The sequence below is a fragment of the Cyrtonyx montezumae genome, unplaced genomic scaffold (assembly GCF_038088225.1).
Source record: "Cyrtonyx montezumae isolate F1298 unplaced genomic scaffold, pur_monq_1.0 scaffold_2, whole genome shotgun sequence".
NCBI lineage: Eukaryota > Metazoa > Chordata > Aves > Galliformes > Odontophoridae > Cyrtonyx > Cyrtonyx montezumae.
The window spans coordinates 47,993,065-48,019,034 of record NW_027071936.1 but is presented as its reverse complement, the minus strand read 5'-3'; the positions used below and the strand labels follow the sequence as shown (position 1 = coordinate 48,019,034).

Sequence of the window (25,970 nt, the reverse complement as noted above, 5' to 3'; positions counted from 1 at the left end):
GCCCTTGGAAGATAATTTTATTCTATTGTTTTCATGATGGCAAGGAAAGAAAAAAAAAGTAGAAAGTCCTCAGCTCGTTCCTTGGACAGGTTTTCCAAATTTCACAAACATCCAAAGTCAGGCAGCTCAGTCTCAGGACTCTTTCTCCACTAACGATTTCACTTGGGGTCTCAGGGAAATTCGTTTTCAAACCTTCGTTCATTTTGAACCTTCACAGTCACTTTCCAAACTTTAGAAGAGAACTAGAATTGAACAAGTAAGAAAAACAGAAATATTCTGCCTGCACCTACAGAAAATACTACTGTGTCAACTGCTACCAACTGAGCAGTGTTACAGCTGCTTTGGGGCTTTTTTTCAACACAGTCACATTTTTATTGATTTTTTTCTTTGTTAGAATAGTTTTTGACAGTTTCAGAGCAGATCCTTATTCAGTAGCCTGCCCCCATCACTTCTCTTGGGCAGTGATTGACTTGTTGCCTGAGCCCCTTTCCCTGCTCCCTTCATCCTTCCATCCTTTAGTCAGAGATAAACAATATCCCCTTGAACAACTTTACTCAGCAAACGAGATTCTCTCAATTAATTGGGTCAGAAAAAACTATTTTGATTTTGTTTTTAACCCCATTGCTGAAGTTCATAAGCAGTCATGAAGACTGTCCTGAATCTCAGGATTCTGAAAGGATGCTGAAAGGATCACAGACAAAACACAACAGCTTTCTTTCAGCTTTTTTCTATACTTTACAATTCAGTTCTGTACATTACCAATGGAAGGCGGGGGGGAAGAAGCTGGGGAGGGAGAAAACTAGTCCTTCGGGAAATACAGCATCCCATTATTACATCAGGAGTCAGATAACTTAAGAAAAAGTGCTGAACTGGCCCCACAATGAAATCATGTCATACGGAGGCTGTGGCTTAATTTGTTTGCTCACTGTGCTCACTGCTATTTACTCTGAGCCAGAGATTAGTTTCATTTCATGAGAGTACAGAAGCAGAAGCAAGGCAACGCCCTCAGCCTCTCACCTTAACCTCAAGGTTAGGCAAATTTTCAATGTTCCAGCTCTTAGCAATCCAAGCTGCATCATGAGGTAGCCAGTAGGTTAATGAGACTTATCTCAAAGAAGAGGAATATATGCAACAGACACGGTATGACTATGAGCAATAGGACCAACATGAATGTATCAATGAGATGAAAATATCATGCAAGTATTTGATGACAAACGGCAGAGATTAGGCCAAGAACATCCTGGAATTAATGTTGTTGCATATATATATTTGCATGTATGTTGTTTTCTTCTCTTGTCTGGTGGTTGATATCTAAATAAAGCTTTACTTTCCTCCACTTCTCTGAGAACCAATTCCAGCAACAAGGTAATAAAATTAAAAATTAAAAATAAAAAGACTACAGAGACTTTCCTCAGAAGAGGATAAAATCTTCAGAAAAATCTTCAGAGATGAATGCAAATTGTAGCATTTCTGATACAACGTCTGTTATATAGAAAGACTTTACTGTGGCCAAAAGCAGTACAGGTTTCTCTATCTCCTACCCCAGAATGCATCTCCAGGATGGAGGAAACCTTACAGACAACCCAATGAATTTTAGTTTGGTAGATACAAGTGACACAAAGGTTAATGCATGAAGCATTTGATGCATTTTGCCAGAACAATGACGCTGTCTCGTTTCTGTTATTGTTAATTTCTAGGATTAATCTCCTGTTTATTGAAAATTACGCATGAAACTCATCTAGTAAAGCAGCTTCAATAAGGAAAAAAACCAACGCTAATCAAAATAAAAATAAATACACATATTCCACCCTAATTGCGAATTGCTTTTCCAGAATCCTGCGTTTGTGTTAATTAGCAGCTGATGCACACCGCTATTGTTTCGACGCGAGCCACACGTGTCCTGTTCTCTCTCATTGCTTTGATTAAAAATTTGGCTTGGGGAGAGGTTTGCGTTGTTCCTCTCAGTAATTGCACCAGCCACTTCCCGGCTACGGGAGGGGCACAGCGGTGGGGCTCAACTCTGCCCCACGGGGACGGGACGGGACGGGACGGGGACAGGGCAGGAACTGCTGCCGCCACCCCAGCACCTCGCCCTGCATGCAGTGGGGCACAGGGATCCCCTCCGTTCGGCCCCGGGGTAGCGAAATGCAATTGCTAAGAAACGGAGAGATACTTCTGATTAAAATGGGTATTTTTTTGTTGTTTTAAAACACTCAGGCGCACGCTCCAAGAAAAGTTTCCTTTAATAAATAATAGAAGCGTCACTAGCTCCCTCTGCTGACAAAAGTATATTCCAGTTGCTTTACACCAAACCCACTCACGGTGGGGCACAACTGTCACGTTCCTGCATGTGTCCCCCTGTATACCTTCACACTTAATAGTTCTTGAATAATAGAAACTGCAATCTGGAATGAGTATTCAAACACCCTCCTAAAATTGCTGCCTCTCAGGGATCATTATTACCACTGTAAATCAAGGTATTAAAAGCCAAGTTGTTAAAATATCCACCATTATTTTAAGACAACTTCAAAACATTATCTCATTACACACAAACAACAAACCACCTTACTGGGTACACATCAATGTACCCACACTGAGCAGAGGGATGAAAACAGGAACCAAGAGTAAGTACCATGTGTTTAAAACAACAAAGAAGCGATCACAGAATGACTGATGGCACAGGGACTGCTTATTCCAGAGGTTCCCTATGTACTTTTTTTCAGCCAGAAGTCCTAAAGTTGTCTGAAACCCCTGTAATCATCTAGACAGCAAGATAAGCCTCTCTCAGACTGGTACTGCCCTCGCCTGTTCTCAGGCAATGAAAAGACAGGTAACAAGGGAAGCAGGGGAAAGAAAAAAATCGGAGGGCTTATATGTGTCAAGTGAGTGGTCACAATAACAAAAAAATCCATTTGCAAATATAGGTCTGTGCAATAAAACTATGTCATAGCCATTGCAAACCTGAATTATAAGGAGTTGTAGAAGTATAACTTCAAAAGAGCTACTATTTCTGTTAAGATATGACAGTCCTACCCTGCAGACACCAGAGACCAAGGCAAAGCAGGTGAGACAGGCAGCCAGCACGGCCCACGGGCAAGCACCTTATCAGCCCCAGAGTAAGGCCCATCCCCAGCACAGGTAACTTGGTGTTTCAAACCCAAATTTGCAATAAAATAAAATAAAATAAAAATAAAAATAAAAAGGAACAAATAACAACAACAAAAAAAAAACACTCTGTGCTCCAAAACAGCCCAGGAATCACTCACTCTGCAGTTCTCACACCTTACCATTGTGTCCATGCAGGTTCCCACCATCTTCCAGTGCTGCAGGCCTGGGCTCTCTCCCCTCTTCCTCTGTAGGACAGAATGGGCTCTTCCCATCCTGCACCACTCAGCTTTACCTCCTTGCTCGAGCCTGACACATTCTTTAATTAAATCTTCACCAGATGACCTAACAGTCCTTAGGCCATCTGGGAGCCACGCAGCTCTACAGAATGGTACTTCAAAAATCAAGCACGCTGTGTCACAGGTGTTGCTTGTAGGCTGCTGGGGAAAAAAGTAGCTCCTGCAGAGCAAGAGCTGATTTCATACTGCAGTAGGAACCTCATCATATATGCCCCACAACTAGAGGGAAAAAAAAGAAGATGGAAGTTGTGTCCAGCATCTGTAGAAGAGAGCCAGTACTTTGGGCCTGACTTGAAACTTTCCTCAAAAAAAAAAAAAAAAAAAAAAAAAAAAGTCCCAGTCAAACACAGGACTTCACAAAACACTAAGAAAATAAAAGCCCACTTTGACCTAGTCAAGCCACATCTTTGTTCATTAGATAGCCAAAGATCTGCATTTATGTTTTCTTTGTTTGTTAGCAGCAGTACTACATACCTAGCAAAGAAAAGGAGCCAAGTGTCAGGGACAGTGGTTTAGGTGAGTTAGGCTGATTAGCACCATGAAACACCTGTAGGGCACAGGTGGGAGCATTCAACATCCCTTAAACACCCAGGAAATTTAACTCCTTAGAAGAAGCAAGTGCTCACATTCCATCCTAGCAGGCATCAGCAGTACCACACAAGAATAAATTGTTTCCAACATCATTTTGCATCAGTATGCAGTAAGTACAAGCTCAGTTTACTCGGGGGAGGGTAGAACAACCCTTTCTGACACTCTTTTCCTATCACACTGCATGAACCCACCTCTCTTCTCTCTGTCAGCATGAGTGCAGCAGGCACCTAGCCCCATCTCCCCAGCAGGCCTACGGGAGCACACAGATTCATCAGCAGAACAGGAACAGCCTGGGTTAACTTCTACAGAAAGCAAACAGAAGCAACAACTACCCACACACTTGAAAAAAGCAGGAAGGCACTTGGGCTCTACTTTTTCTTTTAAATATTATGCCAGCCACATGAAGCGCTGTTGTCTTTCTACATACGACAGAAACACTAGTCAGTACAAGAATCATATGAAGTTCCCATTCTGTCAGGGTTTCTGTACTCGCAAATGACAAGGATAGAATTCAGAAGGAAAAAGGCAAAGAGCCACCAGGTACATTACAGCATGCTTTTGAACTGAACATTGGTGACAAAGAGAATCAGAGATGAGAAAACCTCTTTCCTGCTGACTGTGTTTCAAGGATACATTGCACACGTGCTCTTTACCAATAAATCAAGTATTATTAAAACAGAAGTAGTCCCCTTATCTGTTTTGCTACAGCAACGTGAAGTAGACTGAGGAGTTTTGGCATAATGCCTCATGTAATAAAATAAAGCACTGTGTTGGGGGAAATAACAGCTTAAGTGGAGAAAGTGGAACTTCTGAGAAAGTGGAGGACTGATCTATGCCAGTTCCATTATAATTACATCTCAAACTTCAAAATAGAATTTTTATTCAACATGTGCATATTATGCATATAGCTAAAAGAAGTATACCTATTGCACAATTGTAATTATTATCTTTTCAAAGCTTGATGACATGGTTATATTTACATTCAGATTTCAATTAAACATAACCTGAAATTGTTACTGCAAGCAGTAGAAATGTCAAGGAGCTGAGTGTGGAAAACACACAAAGGGAAAAAGAGGATGTATAGAATATTACACTATGGTTATTTTGTTCTGTATCTGAAAATGAGAATCAGAATGTGTGTTCTAATTCCATTAATTTTCTAACAGCACTGTCTCAATTCTCTGAGAAAACAGAGGCCTGGAAGAATGTTTTATTATTTTTTTTCCTAGTTCTGACTGTAAACTACAGCTGCATTTAAAACTCTAAAACCCTACAAATTCAGATCTCAAAACAGACCTTGTGTGATCCACCTAGGAAACACTCAAAGAACAGAAGAACTGCAAACAGGATGGTACACTGATAATTACATCTAGCTAGCCACAACATCTTATTTTGAGTTTCCTTCACCTATTCATACAGCATAACTCACTGTAATGCCATTTGCAGATTGCAGTCATCTGTGAGAACATAATGTAACAAATTAAGCATTGTATCACTGAGAGACACAGAGGAAGCAACTGCAAAGAGCTTCCCGTCATTTGTATTTTTTTCTTTCCATACCTTACAAAAAACAATTGAGAATAATGAGAATGCTGAATATTTTTTGAAAAGCTCAACATCATATACAATCAAGAGTTAGAAGTCTTGATCCTTTAAAAGGCAAAAGGTCTTCAGCCAGATACCAGCTTAGATTAAAGCTTGTATTTTCTTCTTCCCAAGAAGAAATACAGAACAAGTGTATTATTTACATTGTCCTTTCTCAAGAAAATAGAACTGAAGAACACCACACAACAGCTTAACCTTCTCATTACCTCCATGAACAAAAACTCATAGTGCAAAGAGTTTATCTTAACACGTGAGAAGCTCAGAATGTGTAAAGGTTAAGTTCCACACAACAGATGTAGGTTTAAAGAAACCACAAGCGAGTTTAAGAATCCATGTTTTATTTTCTACTTGGTAGTACAAAAGTTGTATATAAACTACTTTGTTAAAAATACATCTGATATGCAAATTTAAGAAAGGATGACTAATATGGCAATGTCCATACCACTACAAAACTGCAAAGTGTAGTGTTAAAGGCAGTAAAAACAGGCACCACTTCTAAATCTTCTCATTGAAGAAGCAGTGTTTAAATTCAGTTCTTGCACATACCAGGTCTTACAATACCTTATGTAAGTAAGTTATACAGGCAAAAAATGCTCTACATATCCAATACACTTTGATTTTATTTGTATTTCAAATGGAATCAAAATAGGAAGTACTTTTACATTAAGTAAAAAAATAAGATATTTTTGTTTAAGCTTCTTTTGAATTCTCCCAGTATGTTACCTTGCAACAGTAGCCCACTGTGTACTAATACACAATACCATCAAAACGAAAACTTTTTTATTTTTTTTAAAGCTTTTGAGAGAGTCTGCAACTGTAACTGAAAATTGTTTAAAAAAACCTTGGCTTTGCCCAATACTCCCTTTTTCCAATATTTTACACTCATAGCTCTCAATCTCTTAGAAATTGAAAGCTAATTACTATAAACAACATTAATTAAACTCTTCTAGAATAAATAGCTTTTTATTGAAATCAACTGAAGTTTGAAGAAGAAGAAAAAAAAAATCAAGAATCTATCAAATGTATGCCTTTAAGGCGAGCTTTGTAGTTATGTTAAATATCAAAGAGATTTTATAAACCAGACAGATTAATGACAGCAAGGATGCTAAACACTCAAGTACCAGTCCTAGTCAGAGTTACTTTAGGTACTCAAGAATGAGCAGTTCTCTGTAAAAATGTCAATTTTAAAAGGCACAACAAACAATGATTTATTTTTAGGAACTTGATTGGGTTTGTTGCTTTTGTTTGGGTTTTTTTTTTTTTTTTTTGTTCCTCCTCCCCTACCAAATAAGGTGTCTGTGAAAAGCATCTGGATCTAAAAAGTGGTACATCTCCCCAGAGCACGGTGGGCAGAACTAGATGATCTTTAAGATCCCTTCCAACCGAAGCCATTCTACAGTTAGATTTATCAACATCTAATTGATACAAGACAAAAGAAAGCAATCACAACACATACTTCCCAGCAACTGTCAAATAAACTCAAAGTTCTCTGACAAGATGTGGGAGTATCTAATATGGTAAAAAAAATAGTAATATTAATTTCAATATTTGTACACGTTGATTGTTAACATTAGATAAGCTGATGAAGATTCTCAGATCTGAAAGAGAAACACAGTTAAGAGCACTTGGACAAAAAGGATTGAAAGCAATTTAAAGCAAATCAATTTCAAAACAAGCACTTATTTTCACAGAGGTCATAAATAAGATTAAATTAATTTATAGCTCTCAGAATATAGCATCATCTCTACTAAGCTGCATTACTCTGCAGCTTATATTCTTAGGCACTTGGAGAAAATATTAATTTTCAGTTTCTTTCACACAGCAAAATTTGCTGAAGTATTGCAAAGGTTCCCTGCCCATCTTGCCAAAATAAGACAGTAAGATAGTAAAGATCATAATAAGTAGACAAAAATAACATCATAAAATCATCATTGGTATTTTTAGCAGTAGATCACACTCAAAATATTAAGGCAGTGAAACAACGGCTTAAGATTTCGGTGCCACTGAGAACTGCTACCCTCTGAAGCCACTCTGAAGTACTCTAGTACATACTCCATAAATTTTTAATGTCAAATATTCCATATTATCTATTGGTTCAAATATGTTGCCTTAGCTTAATAAGGAACCTGTGGGTAAAAACAAAAGAGAAAGGCAAAGCTATTAGGCGGTCTGCAAATATGACTAAGCACTTATAAGAAAATTGGAGAACAAATGGCCTTGATGAAAGTGACTTCTCCAAAAACCTCAATCAAATGTGTAGAAGACATTTTTCAGCCTTATGTTAAAAAGTTATTAAGGTAATGGGGATAAAGACAATGGTATCATTTAACATCTGCATTTAGCTAAGCTGCTCTGTGCTGTGAATTACCATACACGGAGTCAGAAAGCTTACATACTTATGCATGTCTGCACACATGCAGATTTGACTGAAAATGTTTATTTCTTTGTGTATTTTGCTTGGCTACTAAAAGTTAGATTAAAAGAATATTTTCATCTACCATAGTCTGACTTTCATCTTCGGTGAGTACTTGTCAGCTCTGGAAGGGAAGAGAGGAAAAAGAAATCCAGATGGACTAAAGGGGTAAAACATAGTCCATCCATAGAGATTTCTTGTAATATTGAGCTCATTAAAAGAAGTCTAAGAAGAAAAAAAAATTGTCTGTTAAGGTGTTTTTTGTTGTTTGGTTTTTTTGTTTGTTTGTTTTTTACCTTTCCTGTCCAAAAAGTTACACATATTTTTTCTTTTGAAGATGAAACTCAACTTTTGGTATGAGGTCCATACAGCTCAATAGTATGTATGTATAAATCTTAATGTTTTTTCACCAGTAAAAATCAGTATTTAACTTTGGATGCCATCACAAAACTTATAAAATGCTACAGTGCCATGAATACATTTCCTTAAATAGAATGCATCTCTTGGGAGTTCTCTGTTTTCTCCAAAGTGCTAGTTGACAAACTTCTTTTAGAAGTTCCACCTGAAAAAGAAGAAATTTCACAGATAGTCCAGAATTACAGAATGAGCATGTCAATTAAAAACAGATGTTCTGAAATGGAAAAAATGCCTGAATTACTTAGTGTGGTGGTTATGCATTACAAGTTTTAGAATAAGAAATGAGAAAAGCTAAAAATTCAGCTGATAATCATGAGAAGGATGGACAAAACCACCAGCAATCCAATAAATCACACTGCAGTGTAAAGCACACACAACTTAGAAAGGAATATCAGAAATGGGAAAGATTACACAGCTATAGCACAGCAGTAACTTAAGTTTTTGTTTTCCTAGCAGCTTCCCACAGAGCTCAACTCAAATACTTTAAGTATCTGCTCCATATTTACTCCTTTTTCATGTGCCACTAAAAATACTTCAAGTAAACTGAAATGATGAAATGGAATCTGCTCAAGATCATGGACCTCGGAGATGGAGAGAAGGCATGCGAACTATTAACAGATGCAGGCAGCAAGATGGAAGGATAAACTGAAACACCAAAGAGCTCTTTTCGAGAAAATACTAAGAATATGTCAGTTTAGGGAAAGAAAAAGGAATAACAGTGAGCGCCAGCAACCAGCAGCATGAAGGTACTGCTCAACTCAGGGATTTTATCTCATACAGAACTCTCAGTTACAGCCATTTAAAGCACAAAGGACCAATTTAGTGCCTCCAAAAAGCTGGAACAACCCTTTTTCTTGCAGCACTTACATGCACATTTGTGCCTCCCTTCTTCCTCTATATCTGAAGATCTGAGCCAAGTTCTCTAAAACAATATGCTTTTTAATCATACATTTATTGGCTACAAACACAGAAGTCCTAAATATTGCTTATTCATTCAATGTCAGTAAATTAAGCTATAATTTATTAGAAGTCTGAAACAAGTAATTGAAACAAAAATCTAACTAGCATCTGCTTACTTATGAACAGCTTTTCATGGCAGTGGACAAAAACTGATCTAGAAACACACTAGAGAACAGAATGTTAAGCTTTCAGGCAAAAGCTGGGGTTTTTTTGGTTTTTTGTTTTTTGTTTTTTTTTTTTGGTTGTTGTTGGTTTTTTTCCTTATAGTGCAGAGCAAACAGGCCTGGCCAGTTTCCCAAGTTTACAGAACAGTTTTGTTGGACTGGAGAGGCCATTACAAGTGACTCCCCTGAGTCATTTCTCCACCATTAGAATATTTGTTTTCAAGAAGAGCTGTATCTTAAATCCTGATGGAGGTTATACAATAAAAAAGAAAAGCCATAGATGGTCACTTCTTTATAGCTTTACTTTTCTCCCTCTAGAGAGTAGCTTATTTTTAGGTTGAAGTAGTTCAAACTTAGGGAATAATTTTTAGGTAGTTACAAGGAACAGCTTTCATTAATTTGGGAAAGGACAAATTACAAAACAAGTACAAAGCATTTCCAGATAATGAAAACAAACTTTTCAAATCACAAGTGCACTGGAATGCCCTTTTCTTGCTATTTTTCATGTTAAGAGACAAGTCGTCATCTCATAAGTACAAGAACATATTAGCAACAATCTGATTTCCCACTGGAAATACTAGAAAGAAAGATCACAGACCTTCACGCCCAGTCCAGCTGGACATGAAAATACTGATGCAGCTAATGAGGGAAGAGGTTATTTATTATTTTATTCAGTTAAAAAAAAAAAATACTTGTTAAACAGCATCCAGTTAAATACATTCTCTTAGTTTAACCCTCTGTACCCACAGTAAAGGTTAGAAGGAAGTAATCCACAGTATAGCAAGCCATCTCTACAATTTGTTTTCCTTTTTAAATTCCTGGAATTTTGTTTTTTGAACTTACTCCATTTTCATATGTGTGATTCCTTCTTATACTTGAGATTACTGAAAGTTTGAAATTGGGTTGAGCTGACTCACTATTTTATCTTTTGTAGAATGAGTTTGTCACTGTACTTGTGCTCTGTCACTTGTTCACTTCCTTCAAATCTGATGCCCTTATTTGTTATGCTGGAACTCCCATCTTCCCGAAGGTCAGCCTCTCATCACTTCGGTTTTGTAAAATTGCCTTTGCCTTGTTAAACCCTCCAACTGATGATCAGTTACATTGTTTTCTTCCTCCCTTACAATCTCAACTGTTGCATCCTACGCTCCTCCCACTAGTCCCAATGCCCGCCCCCCCCACCCCCACCAGCAGGTGGGCATTCCAAAACATGACAGGCATTTTCAACATGCTCAATGGGATATCAAGCAATTCCCTAAATTTTAACACCTCAAGAGAATCCCCATCATCCTGGTTTAATAACCTACCACATACCACTATGATATGAGCATTTTCATGCATGTACATTCTTATTAGCTAAAGCTTCACTGATCTATCAGAGAAGTATCTAATAAGCAGCCACCTGACATGCAGTATCAGTGAGAACAATGAAGAAGCACTGCAATTATTCCAGTGATTAAGCAGCCAGCAGTATTTGTTTCTTTTAGGAGACCAGCACATCGCCACTAAGATCTGAACTGTCCATTTACTGTGAAAAATTATGTGCAAATTTCAACTTCTCAGAACAGAGATGTCACCTTCATGAAGCACCTTTTACTCCTACATCCGTCCAAATTTTCAAGTGTAAATAAAAAAAATCAGATAAACTCAGGATTACCAATTTATTGTTAACTTAATGCTCAAATATAATTTCACAGACTTTTACAGGAACTTTCAGAATTGCCTAATGAGTTTTCACACAGAACAGATACATTTACAACCTTTTATCTCCCTGCTGGTTGTCTCAATCTGTTTCCCAGTATATCACTTTCACTAGTTCCCAGTGCCATACCTGCAGTTCACTGTGAGCTTCTCCTCTCTTGTGTCCCCTCTTTCACAGGTGTGGCAGGTGCTTCTTTTGCTTCCTGTTTCGCAGGCGTGGCAGGCATGTCACCATTGAGGCCCTCCACCCCAGTAACAGACATCAAGCTTTTCCGTTCTTTGGAATTGGATTTGTGCTCCACTTTTGTGACTCTAAACCTGAGGTGACCAAAGGAGAGATTCAGTTGCATGTCCCTAGATATTACCAAGATTGTTCTATGGAGCCAGGGTATGGACACGCATGCATTTTTAGATAGGGGAATCCCAAGATCGTTAAGTTAAGGTGCACACTCACACAGACTTGTGTTCACTTCAGAGTAATCTTCCTTTTTATAACTCATGCAGATCTTAAACATTATTTGCCATTGAATCACACTTTCTCAGGGACCTGGTTTTTAAACTTAGTTTACTAGTAATGGGATTAAAAAAATAATAATCACTAATTCTATAAATAAGTAAAATCAATGCATAGCTGATCCCACGTGGCCCACTGCAGTGTCTCTAAGAAAAGGATACAATAAAATGGCATCATATCTTACCTTCCCACAGAAAGTACTGTAACCTCTCCAAGGCGACTTCTTCTGTGTTCTTTGGATTTGTGAGCTGGCTTTATATGATGCCATCGCTTGTGGCTACAGCGAGAACAAACATCCTTTTCTATTACTCCTCCAATTGTATGTAAGTGATGGCCTTTGCAGTTGTGTTTAAGTGGAGCAGCACCAGGTGACAAAGGAGACCCTGGACTTGTTGGACTCCCAGGAGTGTTAGGAGACAAAGGGCTAGAGGAAGTATAAAGGAAATGCAGAGTATACTATTAAATCTTGTTTCTTAAAAGGAAAATAAAGCATAGCCTTCACTTGTGTCTGACGAAGAAATACTTTTATGAAGGACAGTTTATTTGCGAGGATAAATGAATTTATATTCCCTCTAAAACCATATTTTCACAGTTCAAAAATCACTTCCATGAACGAGTGGATCTGCAGTCATGTAGTTAACATAACTGACAGAAAGTACAAGGAAACGAAAAAATAAGTTAAGTTAAAATTGAGAAAAACAGTGTAAGTGGACTTGTTCCACTTTTTTAAGAACTCACAGAAAGTCACTGTCACAACACTGTGTTAAGGCAAAACTAAATATCTGACATGAAATGGGATTAACATGACATCCAGCCTAAGTTTCAGAAAGATGCTTTTAAAAAGATCCCCCAAAAAAGAAAAAGCATTACAATGAACAAAATGCACCTATTGAGAATAACCCATGAAATTAATCTTAATTTCTCCTAAAGCAGAAAAACAGAACAGACAAAAAGCAAAGACTTCTTTGGACAGCAGCAGTACTGCGCTGTCTTGCAACATATTCTCATAAAGCAAGATAGAGTTCAGAGCACAACAGGTGAAATGACTACAACTTAAGGCAGAATAAGGACATTCTTCTGAATAAGGATATACCAGAAAGTTATTTATCAGATTACTGTAAAATTGAAAAGACATTTTCAATCCAGTTATTCTGGTCTTGATCATATTCAATATTTTAAATAGTTCTTTAAGTAATTGAAGAGAAAAATATCTGAAGTATCTGTGAATTTTGAGGTTGTCTATAGTATCTGTAGAGGACAAGCCAAGAAATGAGGATGATAGGAAGAAAGTGTGCTTGAGGAAGACAAACACAGAAATCTTACAAAAAAATACTGGAGGTATCACAGTAAGGACAACACAAATTTCAGTGCTTTAGCAGAAATAAACATTAAAAAGACAGAGGCAGTTAGCCAAACACCCATTCTTCAGAAAAAGAAGGTAAAAATCACAAGCTGAACATAAATCATTAGGATTCTGTTGCTTTAAAATGACAAAATTATTTCACCATGGAAATAACAACCTAATAAAGTTATATTATTAAGCTTTAATTGTGCCTTAACTGAAATGTTTCCTCCAGTTTTAGGAATGTTATTTCAAGAAAAAGTTCTAACAAACCAAAGAAACTCCAAAAGAGAACAAAGAAATAAAAGTTGCCATGGAAAGATTGTAGCTATTTAGATGTTTATTTTCAGAACAAATAAATAAAGTCAGCAGGAATGTAGTGGTCTTCAAACAAATAAAAGAAACTTAGAAAGAAATTAAAACCCATATCTGAAGTAAAGAACAAGAAGAAATGACTTCAAGTAGCAGAAGTGCAGATTTAATTTTGCCATGATTATTTCTATCACTAGTATTTCACAGCAGACTGAACACACAAATAAATACAAGGGAATTGCACTCAAGCTACTAAAGCTTTAATAGCACCTTTAATAGAATTAATGCAAGAACAAACTACCACATCTTTTGGTATTCTCATAAGACCACAGTTCCTTCCCATTTTTATATTTTAATTCACTGAAACAGCAGAGAAACTCACAAAGTATGCACACCCACACAAGATGTCTGAGTTAAAATTCTACCAATTCTTAATGCACCATGAAAAAATAGCTGCAAAATAATCTCTGCATTCAAGAGTTCATTTCATTAAATTTGAAATATGTTTCTTCAATACCAAGTCTCTCATCATTAAAATGGGAGACAAATGGTTGCACATCAAATCATTTGCTAAAACTATACATTCCTACTTTACTACTTGAATATCCGTTTCCTCTGCCTTGATAGAAGTACGGGATTTCCTAAGAAGAGTTTGGTAACACAGATACAGTTTAAAGGTCCCTACATATAGATATGAGCACATTTAATTAAGTGATATGTTTGGCCCTTAAATTGCAGACTGCTTTCCCTATGTAAAGTTGTAGATAGGTGCGTGGTGGAGAAAAGTAGGCTAGCCACTGTATGTTACTGAAATTATAATGCAAGAGTAAAATGAAGATATCGAAAGAGACACTATTTAAAGTTAGCATCCATACAAACAAAACAGCTGCCTCTGCTTTTTCAAATCATCAAGTTTTGATTAAACCAATTTGGAAGTAATTGCATCCTAAAGTAAACAAATATTTGCAGCCTCTGTAAATCTTTAGGTCAAGAAAGCAATGAAATATTTTGACAGGCTGAGAACATTTAACCAGAAGAGCAAGATATTATCAAGGGACTTACACCAAAACATAGTGAACTCAAAGACACAACAAAGAAATCAAGCTATCATCCTCTCGCCTGACAACTCAAGGAAGTGATGCAGTCTTAAATGTGCACAGGAAATAAAACCCTTTGAAAGGGTACATTTTTAGTTCCCTCAGGAAACACACATTAAAAAGTTGAGCAATTACCTTTCAGGTTCAAAGACACTGCTATCTGCTACCATGGCCTTTAACACATCAGCATTTGCTGTAATGAGAATAAATAGAATTCTTCAAAAACACACAGCTCTAACTTCAGAAAAACAACAAAATTAAAGGTGCTAAAAGAAATTCCAGCCAGAAGAAAGATGGCTGCATTGTCTATATCACCAAAAAGGCATGAGAGGGAATCATGCAAAAAAAGTTTACAAAATCCTATGCAATTTTCTTAACATAAGCTACTAAAATTACTGCTCATGTTGCACTGAAAGCTTTGTCCCAGTACAAGCTATGTAGCAGCCATCTGCACAGTACTCCTACACAAGATCACTGAAAATTAAAAAAAAAACCATCATTTGCTCACAGGAGTATCATCAAAATCACACTTACAGAACAATTTAAGAGAAAAAAAAACACCAAGAAAAGAAGAAAAACAGCAAGAAAAAGAAAACTTTGAGGTTTAGGCTTCATTCAGAACTCAAGGCAGGTTCAATGCTTAGGAGAACTTTAATTTATACAAATGTAAAATTAACAGAATAAACATACTATAAAACCATGCAGTCTTCTAAAGGTTGCTCTGACTGGTAAAAATATTCTGAACTAACCCAAGCACTCTTCAGGCCACTTACGTGTAGTTTTACTTTTTCTTATAGTATGTGTTTTATCATTTACTTTGTGCAGATAGCACATGAAGATATCACGTCTGAAATCCCGAGTCAGAGCAACTCTACCCTATTCTCTTTGAAAAAAACCAAGCAAAAATATGTTTAAAAAAGGAAAAAAAAAATTCAAATGCCCCAATAGTTAATATAAGATCAAAAAATGCATGAACCAAACTTACTATACAAAATTATTTTCAGATAATCAAAAAATGCCTTCACTTTGCTTGGAATCATTGCCTCCTGCAGGCGATCTCAAAGAACACACATACAAAAAGGCTATTAAATGAAAACATACAAATATGCCACACTTCTGAATATTTAAAAATATACATATACTTATTAGACACCACCACAAGGCTCATGACTTCAGTATCCCCATACTATACCTTCATTTTTCATAATGTAGTTAATAATTTGTCCTACAGTGTCACTATTCTCATGCGCAGTTTCATTCATTTCTGTACAATGAAATAAATATTTTGTCAGTATTTTGCCCTTTCAAAACAAACAAAAAATTATTTTTAAAAATAAACTATACTAAACCATCTCACCTACCCCCTCCCCCCCCAAACAAAAAAAAAAGGTAAAAAACACCAGATGATGTTATAGAAAGAAAATGACATTGGGTCTATTTTTTAAATGAAAAAAAAATAATCAGAGGATGAAGGCAAGTTTGATAGGTTAGGCCTTAGATTTTCCTCTAAGTAGTAAATTAAGGGCTTCCTTTTCTCTTTACTTCACCTTTCATCTTCTTCTCTGCAAAGCCTACAACTCTGTAAAGCAACTTACACACCTCTTTTCCTCAGAAGAAGATGCCCCTATTCACTGCCACTCACCTAGCTGTTACACCTTCCTTGAACCAATAGATTAAACAGACACACTGGTTGAGAACAAGCCCCAGGCAGTGATTGCTTAGGAACACAATGACAGATCTTTACTGCAGCAAATGACTCTTCTGTTACCACACAGGCACTGTGCACTTACTATGAACCTGCTTAGATACTATCCAGAGATGGGAGAAAGGAAGAGGCCTGGATCACTTACAGGTGACTTGGCCTTTCTATTTACCTAGCCAAATGCTGTATATAACACTCTTCTCAGGGGTGAAAAAGCAGGGGAAGATGTGAATTAGGAATCATAAGAGTACAAAAAAAAAAAAAAAAAGAAAGAAAAAAAGACAGAACAAAGGTATCTTTAAGGGAAAAAAAAAACAAGCAGCACACGTTACATAAGAAAGAATGTAGACAGTCAACCCAAAGGCACAGTTCCATAATGAAAGGGGAGATGAGAAACACAGTGCAACATGAAAAAACTAAACTTGTTAAACACAAAACTTAGACTTAAGGCTTTAAACAACAGCTTTTCACCACTCCCTGATGTTCAATGCTTTGTTCTCAGCAGCACATGGAATGCACAAGAAGGGTCTGGTGACTCCAATACACACACTCACAAACAAATATGCTGGATACTTCATGAGCTCTTTAACTCTACTTTAAAGGACTCATGCGGGAAGGTGGAAGACTGGCAAAGACCAAAAACCAACAGACACGATGGTAATAAAAATATTTCTCTTAATATTGTATGATATTTAATCTAGACAGCGAAATGACAGAAAGCTCACAAAAAGTTAATGCCATATTGGCTGCAGTGTTTCAAAAAAAAAGTAGAAATATGATTTTAGACATGTTGATTACCTATTTTTTCATCAGGCTTTTCCTCTTCCTCTACTTCTTCAGCCTCTGTTGTGCAACGATACCCTTTTTTCTTAAGGACATGACAGATGAGGATCCCCAACAGACCCATAATGAAGAAAACAGGCACCAATACAAAGGCAACATACTCTAGGTGCTCAGGCTTGTTATTGCCAGTTGTCACAGTAGTTGTTGGTAAATCATGGCTTGCCAAGGCCTGTACATCACCTACATAATAGAATACACAGAGTTTATGCCTGTAACAGTCAGTAGCTTCTCTGCATAAAATGATTACAATTACCAATCATGTATTAAAAACTCCCCCATCATATTGAAGAAATATTGTGTGGAAGAACAAACAGCATTCCAGCCTTAACACTTCCAATCTCAACATGAGGGCCAGCGTATTTCACAGAAAACTAAACACCACAAGTGCTCCTTCTCATCAGTGAGGGGAACTTCATACAATTCCTGAAGTCCTATCTTTATGCAAAACAGATAAAAAAAGCATGGGCTATTTCCTAATATATCCTAGTACAGGATTTAGCATTGATGAAAGGATCAGACTTCTTGAATTTTTTGTGGCAACGAGATTAGAAAACTACATCAGATTCCAACTAAGTCCAACTGTTCAGTTAAATCCAAAAATGTTTGCATACTCAGAACTCCTTCTGAGTCTCTGAAGTTTATGCATACACACTATACACAATAAAGATTTACATAATAACCACCAAATATACAAAAACATTCCTGCCTTTCTACTCTTTTTTTTTTTTTTTGAGTAGGAAAGAATGGCAACAAAATAAGATGAGTAAAATTCTAATGGATTTTAACATATTTTCAACCTACTTGCATTAAAACAGAGATGGTAATTCATAATGTTGCTACTAAATGGGTTAAAGGAAGGAAGATTCATCAGAAAGCCAATTGCATGATAGTGAAACTTTCACAACAGAAATATCCAAAGCCAACTAACTCCTCCCTCTGAAAATAAAAAAGAAAAACAAACAAACAAAAACCCACACTTAAGCATCTCCAGAAATTTGCAGAAAGACCATTACTTCAAAATCACCTCTACTGTGCCAGCTCTATAAGAAATAAAATAAAAGCATTATGTATTTATCTTAATCAATTTGCTACACAACAGTGGGAATGCAGAAAACTAAAGGAAATGACAGAAAACATCTGAATACTTCTGGAGGCTGAATTAACTCTAATGTTAAAATTAAACCCCAGGATGTTTGCTTGGGACAGAGCCAGATGGCCTAGCCTGCATACAAACCCAAAAAAGAAAGCTATTCATTCTTACAAGAAAGGCCAGCGATGCTACACATAACTGTATGTAGAAATTATTAGGTATGTAATTTTCAGTAGCTTTAAACTGTACCTGGGCAGGACAGTTGAGCAACAGAAGAGCTGAACAAGCTAACACTTAAAAACTGCAACTGTTTTATACTACAGGGAAGTAAAAGACAAGAAAAGGATAAACAGAAATCACACCACTGAGGTGATCATTACTACTCAAGATACCTAACAGGACAGATTAGAAGGGCCACAAGATGAATCCGACTCATCGTGTTTCCTATGTCTCTTTGTGAGAAAAGCAGCATTATCCTAAGAAATCTCCTCCTGACTTTCCTCTGTGACCGTGGCAGGTAACATCTATTTCAAACCCAGAGAGCAAATGCTTCCAGCCATTCAAGCTGTGGCTCCTCACAGTTTCTCCAGACATAAAGCTGCTTCACAAGGTCCCTCCTACCCTCAGTTCTATGCTCCTCCACTGACTTTGCTCCGACAGGCCATGTATACAATGTAATACAAGAACAAGACTTGCCTGGATATGAGCAATACATTTCATGTCCCAAATCACAGCTGCATCACTCGTTTTATGACTGTTCTCCTTCCTCTGAGGCATGTTACACTTACTAGCAGAATAGTGACAGTTACCCCATTCTCATGTGTTGCTTCACACAGGATTCTACTGAAAGTTCAGTCCTTCCTTGAGTCAAGCCAATACTTAGCAAAATCAGTTTGCTGTGGTGTTTCTCCTGTCCTGATGTTCTCATACAGCTGTGCAGACTCAGCCCACATATCAAAATTACCTGAAGATGCACTCTAAATACAGACATTTAGGAGCAATACTTGGCATGTTTAAAATGCTGCTTAAACTACAAACCACAGATTACATTCATGCTAACTTAGATCACCTGTAGCTTTGTCTGCTTAAGAGTATGTTTTAACTACTGATCTTAAGTATTCTCTGCCCTTAACTAAAATTTTACTAAAAGTAAAATACAAAAACAGTCAGCCTCAGTCAAGAACTTTTCTTTTATTCTGGTTCATCATTACTCAGACACAAAGGCCAAGTTGTTCTACTTTCCATCTACACAATGGCTCAAAAATATATTTCAAAACCTTAAAGAAATAGAATAAAGGAGGAAAAAATGTTGATCTAGTGAGGAAAACAGAAAAGAAAAACATCCTTCCTCATATTACAATTTTTATAAGCCTGAGTCAGATCTATTAACATTCTAGTTAGACACTGTCTTTGCTCCATGTTAGCAAGGTAATGATTAATCACAAATAAATGAATAAGAATTCTAAGACTACAGTATCTTGAAGGCTGTAGTAATAATGAGGCTGGAGTGAACCACACACACAAAGGTACTGCTCTTTAGCAAACCTTTTCCCCCTTAAGTTTCACAGAAAATAGAGACTGGAACACGTCAGCAAGGCCATCCTGCTCCACGCTGCTGTCCTAGAGCAAGATTAGCTGTTCCTAGACAACTATTTGCAGCACGGAGCTAAAGATCCTGCAAAGGCAACAGCCTGTCCCCCCTGCATACTGTTGTTTCTTTTTTCTTTGCATATGGAGGATGAGAACAATTCTTTTGTTAGTAACTATTTGCCACATAAACAGACTTTGCTCATACCAAGCTTCAGAATTACTTGGTTTTAGCAGTATGAGAAGATTTCATTTAGCATGATCACTACAACTTCTCTGATGGAGCTCCAATCAGCTCAAGGCTTCGCCTTAAGGAGTGATCTAAATAGGTAATTCTCAAACTTTCCACAGAGCAAAGCAAAATCTTGATTTAATATCGCTTAAAGAACAACTCAGATGGTTGAAAATGAAATATTTTCAGTAACAAAGATTGTATCTGTTTAGTTGTTACATAAGCAATGTAAAATTCATCATTAAAATAATGTATTGTCTTTATTTTTCTAAATCTCCCATACTAAACTTATGTATAATGAACATCTAATGGATTGTTTTAAGCACATTCCAGTTATTGTATTGTTTAATCTACAGCAAGAAGCCCATAAACAATGACGTAATCTCTGTTCTGCTGATAAAGAATCCCATTTTGTTATGCCAGATTTTGTCTATTAAGCCCATGCCATTTATTTCTTACGGCATGCCTTTTAAAGAGCTTTGTTTATATTCCATGAATTTGATTGTTCTAGCAATCAATCTACTATGTATGCAATTATTTATATTTACTATCTTATCCTTGTAGTTCAAAAAGTTGCATGATCATATTTCCTGCTTTCAGGCATGAAAATGAAATATAGCTTTCTATCTCAGTATACAGAAACAAACTACTGTTGGCCTTGAAGTTAACTCAATTGTTAAATAAATCAAGTACAATCAATGTGCAACCTATTTAAGTACAGTACAAGACAAATGAAGCATTCAGTTAAGATGTAGAATCTGCTCAGACACCTCAGCTAAGGACAGCTGTAAACGTCTCAGTAGCAGCATTATCTTCAGCACTTCTCTCTCTGTTCTTTCTCATGCCAGTTCACTCATCCACAGTAAAGGAGGAATCACTCAAAGTTCAAAATAATTTAAACAAAAAAATGACTTGCTTAGCTGTTTTCTGATAGTTTTTCTTTCTTTAATGCCTGGACTGCTTCTTATTCAGTTTACTATGTGGCCATAGGAATTATTTACAGGTGAAATGAAAGGCTGACATAAGCTGGCAATGCCACGAAGAGAAATCAGCAGGCAATTCCCACTTCAGCTCACCTTCCAAGGGAACAGCAGCTGCCTCCACAGCCAGTGCTTCATCTTTTCCTAACCTTGACACAAGTATACTTACACTGCATCAAACTATGAGACATTCTACCTCCAGGAGAAGCCGAAACTGTGTGTTTAACACTGAATCACAGCTACGACAAGAGGTTTAAATCAAAGTTTGCATCCCTGTCTTACCACTAAGGTGGTAGCTATAGAGGAGACCAGAGCAAACTATAGACAAGGCACAGGTTAAACAGGGTGTTTTCCAGAGGAAAGAGCAAGTGAAGGCAACCTGCTGCCTAACATTTGTTTAACTTACTGTTAAAGAGAATGGTACTTTGGGGAACATCCATGAACTGAACAACGGGAAAAGAAAAAGCTATCATTTAAGAGGAACATTCAATACGTTCAGTTCTCCTTCACTTTTAGCTACCCTGTAGTAAACGGAACCTACAAACAAGTGAAATAAGCAGGAAGTCCAATGAGACAGAGGAAGTCACATAATAAAAGAAGATGACAACTATGGAAACTAGCAGCGGTGCTACCAATTGCCCTAGAGGTTGTTTAAGGTCTGCTGTAAGGAACAAACTTCAAAACTTTCATTAGATTTGTCAACAGCAGAATCTCAAACAAGATATCAGCCACATGGCTCACAAAAGCACAGCACAGACCTCTGAGGCTGGCAGAGATCTCTGCATCCTTACTACCCAACATCACATTCAAACCCATAAACCTGCAAATCTTTCACAGCACCTCAAAGTGGAGCCTGCTGGAGCCCTTACACTAGAAACTGAGGCTTTGACTCACTGAAGTTACCACAAAATTTATGATGACATCAAGAGTACATCCTGCAGTAGGTCTGGAAAGAAAGCCTTCTCTGAACTTTGAGCATTATGTCTCTGCCATGATGAGTTCCCTCCCAGTTACATGCTACATCAACACCGTTTCAACAAGCTGACCACAAAAAATTGTGCACAGGCTTCCATGACAGCTGGTGGGAAGGGCACAGAGGAGATACCTTCTAAGCACAGACAGGTCCTATTAACAGCAAACTATAGCTAAAAGCAGCAGCGTATAATGCGTGTAACCCTCAGCAATTCAAAACCATTGTGATTCACGCAGTCCCAAATGAAGCTTAAACCTCATCTTGTCAGTTGCCCTGTCTGTCTGGGTAATCACATCATGAAGGCATCTGGAATGATTAAGACCTCAAAGACAAAAAAAAAAAAAAAAAGATAAAAATATCAACAGCAGCTCAGTCCCACTGAAAAAAAAAAAGAATAAATAGCACTATGTACAGCAGTGAGAGAGACTCGGCCTTTTCCTTGTACATGAAAGTAGATGCAGCTGAGGAAACAGGTCAGAATCTCACACTTCACTGCTAATCAGCATTACAGTACTTCGCACACTTAACATCAAATTTCAGCTTTCAAAAACAGAATGCATTCCATGCAATTAACAAAGAGCACTTAATCCATTTGGCTGTCTAAGAATAAAGAATCCCTACTGGACACATCAGATGTTTGAGACTATTCCATATCATTAGAAAATTCTCAAGTGCCAGCAGCATTAAAGCGATGCTACGAAACACATAAAATCAACAGTTCTGTGCAAACATTCACACTAGTTGAAATCAGCTAAAGATTTTTAACTAAAACCAGCATATCCTCTGTGTGATTATATAGCAGAAAGCATTTGGCAGACCTCAGGAAGAAGGAAAAAGAAACAGTGTTATCTTGTAGTTTTTGCATTTCCTGTTACATTTTGCAACTGTTTGCTTTCAAAAGTGCACCTGATGCACACCATGAAATCACAGGTATCAGTACTATGTCCAAGTACTTGGCATTTCAGCTCCCCTGGAAAAGTGCTCAGTGAAATAAACCTGGGTATGAACATTTCAAGAGTACCTACAAGTCTACACACAGCCATCCTGCAGCTTACTAAAACACCTTTGGGCATTTTCTTCCAGATGCCAGTAGCAAACTGCACAGCCATCCCAACAGACTGAGGAACATGCAACAATATGCCAAAATAGCAACTATGGAAGAGCAATCTAATATATATATACATATATATTAAACCTTTCATGAAAGCTTATTCAGAGAGGAGGAGGAAAATGTAGTCAGGCTCAAGTAGAGAAGGAACATCTGCAATCCTTCTCCTCTCTTACATCTGCCACAGAACATCTGAAAAAAGTGTTCAGGCCATGCAGAGCCAATTAGCAATCAACACAGATCTGAACTCCACATTGGCTGTTTTTTCAGTGCCTCTGATTGGTTGAATTTGAGAAGAAAAAGAGTGATAATGACAACATATATAGCACTGTTCTACAGGTCTCAGTTGTGCCTACTGGTACTTCTTTCTGCTCTCCTGAAGAGAAGGAATGAGCGAGATGACAAGGCTTTCACGCCTCCTGCTTTCAGAGCAAAACAGCAGGTGGTGGACACCTCAAACCATTTCTAATCAAGCTGACATGTACCAAGCACTAATCACAGACTTACAAAGGGAGTACAGAAAGACTCCAAAGTATTTTGTGCCTAATTTCACGCTAGTAATCATGGCTGTGCTGTGTGCACTCACACAAGCCATACGCCCTCAGCCATGCCCTGTCACACAGGTGTAATGTGCAGCCACCGGCACCCAGGAGCGCCTAGCAGCGAGTTTATGTGTGACAGTTAGCACTTCAGACAGCACAGGCAGCAGGAGGCATTTGGCTCTGGGATTACCAGTACCACAACGTCAGGGCTTAGGTACAAACAGAGAGACTCACTGGGAAGTTACGCGAGCAGCGCTCGGAGCACTTAAGGGTTACAGCAAACAGGGTTTCTAAAACCTAAACACAAAACCAAGTTTAACCTCACAGCGGACATCCAAGTAGAAGCAGTTCCTCGAATCATTTATACTCCGTGAGTCACTCACCCACTCCGGCTCTAAGTAAAAGTAACTAGAGAACGGTTACGAGAAGCACAGCTCACCGTATAGCTTTTCCAAACCCAGCCCACGGCCACGCCAGACCCAACAGCCGCACGGCGGCGGGAGCTGTCGCGACACGAAGGGCCGCGCCGCCCCCGGAGCTCCGCGCTCCGGCACAGCGGGCAGCGCCGCGCCGTGCGCCGCGGCCAAGAGCTCCGAGCCGGGGGCAGGCGGAGCCCCAGCCGCCTCCCGCCCAACGCAGGCCCGCCGCGGAGAGCGGACGACCCCCGCGGAGAAGCGGCGGAGGCGCCCGGGAAGCAGAAGGGTCCCGGCTCGTCGTTCCACTCACCGACATCGGAGCGGTTCCGCAGCCAGGCGGCCGTCGGGCCAAGCGACGGAGCGATCGGCGGGATCCCGCTCGTTGCCGGCGGAGCCATACCCGGCACCTCCTCGCGCCGCCTCCGCGCTGGCAGCCCCGCTGCCGCCCGGCCCAACCCACCGGCGGCGGGGCGCGCCCTGCCCGCACGGCGACTGCGCGGAGCCGGCCCGGGGCGGTGCTGAGCGCGGGGAGAGGAGCTGTGCACCCTTGGCTTGGTGTTAGAGAAGGAGAAGGCGTTTCTTGTGCGCTCCTGTGGCAAATTTGTGAAGTTCGCATTAGCATTGAATGCAGAAGCATTAGCGCGGGTGATGGAGCACAGGCGGTGGAATTTTCCCCGTTGGACATGTGTCTGGGCACACTGCTCTGGTGTTCTGGCCGGAGCTGGAGGTCCCTTGCAACCTCAGCCGTGCTGTGATGGTATTGCGAGCCCGAGAACGGGATGGCTTTGTAAGCACAGCTGACAACTGTAGTGCTCCGCAGTGCCTCACCCTGGAATTCCAATGACAGGACCCAGAGGGGGGCATGATAGAGACAGGGCTGATTCAGAGCACGGCGTTGGACTTAGCAGCCCCTAAGGCACGCGGACTGCTCTCACCCAGCTTACTTCACGTGGGTTGAGCACTGAACTGGCTCCCAGACGCCGGGTGCTGCACCGAGCCTCTCTCAAGGGCTGGCTGAGGTGCGTCTTGGTCAAGACAAGTGAGTTCTGCAGCAGCATGAGGTGGCTTCTGCCACTCTACCGTCCCTAGAGGACCCTCACTGCCAGGGCACGGCCCAAATGCCGAGGAGATCTGTGGGGACAGCTGTTCTGTGCAAGGAGCTACCCACAGCCAGGGGGAGCAGCGTTTGTTGGCAGAACTGGGTTGAAGCTGGGTAGTGTAACCTTGGGGCAGTACGTGACACACAGGGCCACATGGCTTTACGGAAAATGCCATTGCAGCATTCACACTGGGTCTTGCAAATAGTCACCGCCTCCATGCTACTTCATTAATTAGCGCTGAGCTCACACATAAGCCACTCTCACACTTACCCTTTTGCCTCTTCCCATCCACAGAGCCTCAATGTTGTACTTGTATTCCTACACACCTCAACTCCAGCATAGGTTTACATCCTGGTAAGCCAGCCCAGGTGTTCAGGCCTTGGCATCTGTAACTGGACTTCTCTGCTGCCATGGGAGAAGCGTAAGTAGAATCGCATATTGTATTCTTGTATCAAGGCAGGAGCAATTACAGCTTCCCATCAGTTCCAGATACACTACTCCAAGTTATCATGATCTAAATTATTTATTTACTTGCTCTTACTCAATTTAGAGAGATGACATTGAAATAATTATAAAGCCACTCACATTCTTGAGTGATTTGTTCATCTAGTACCAGTAATTTGTTCAAAAATATCATTATTAGCCATTGGCTAGAGCTATTCTCTGCTGGACCCAGCACACCAGTTTGCCACCTCCTTGTCTAGCCAGCTCACTTAATAACTTTTCTTCATCTTATTTTATGGTAAAGAAAATACACAGAAAAATGTGTTCTTAAAAATGGTATATTTGTACCATTTGTGTACTTGGATAGAGTGCACTGAAACTGCAGCTCTGGAAATAACCAGTTTTAACCTTTTTGCTGTGTGCTTGATGGTCA

At 39.0% G+C, this 25,970-nt stretch overlaps 1 protein-coding gene across 1 annotated transcript; it reads right to left on the bottom strand.

Annotated features, from left to right (window-relative positions):
• Positions 1–8,280: 8,280 nt before the first annotated feature.
• RELL1 (RELT like 1) lies at positions 8,281–24,452 on the bottom strand. Its single transcript, XM_065735688.1, has 7 exons — positions 24,304–24,452; positions 17,021–17,245; positions 15,713–15,784; positions 14,656–14,713; positions 11,954–12,193; positions 11,386–11,573; positions 8,281–8,575 (listed from the first exon to the last, which is right to left on the bottom strand). The coding sequence occupies exons 1-6, from the start codon at positions 24,389–24,391 to the stop codon at positions 11,393–11,395; spliced, it is 864 nt and encodes a 287-aa protein (XP_065591760.1). The 5' UTR covers positions 24,392–24,452; the 3' UTR covers positions 8,281–8,575; positions 11,386–11,392.
• Positions 24,453–25,970: the final 1,518 nt, after the last annotated feature.

What these genes read in the sequence shown, in the direction of transcription:
- RELL1 (XM_065735688.1), bottom strand. Translation starts at nt 24,391, where the DNA reads ATGGCTCCGCCGGCAACGAGCGGGATCCCGCCGATCGCTCCGTCGCTT. An exon ending in AAAGCCTGATGAAAAAATAG is followed by an intron (nt 15,785 to 17,020) that starts GTAATCAACATG and finishes TTCATTGTACAG; the next exon opens with AAATGAATGAAACTGCGCAT. An exon ending in AGTGTCTTTGAACCTGAAAG is followed by an intron (nt 12,194 to 14,655) that starts GTAATTGCTCAA and finishes TACTTCCTCTAG; the next exon opens with CCCTTTGTCTCCTAACACTC.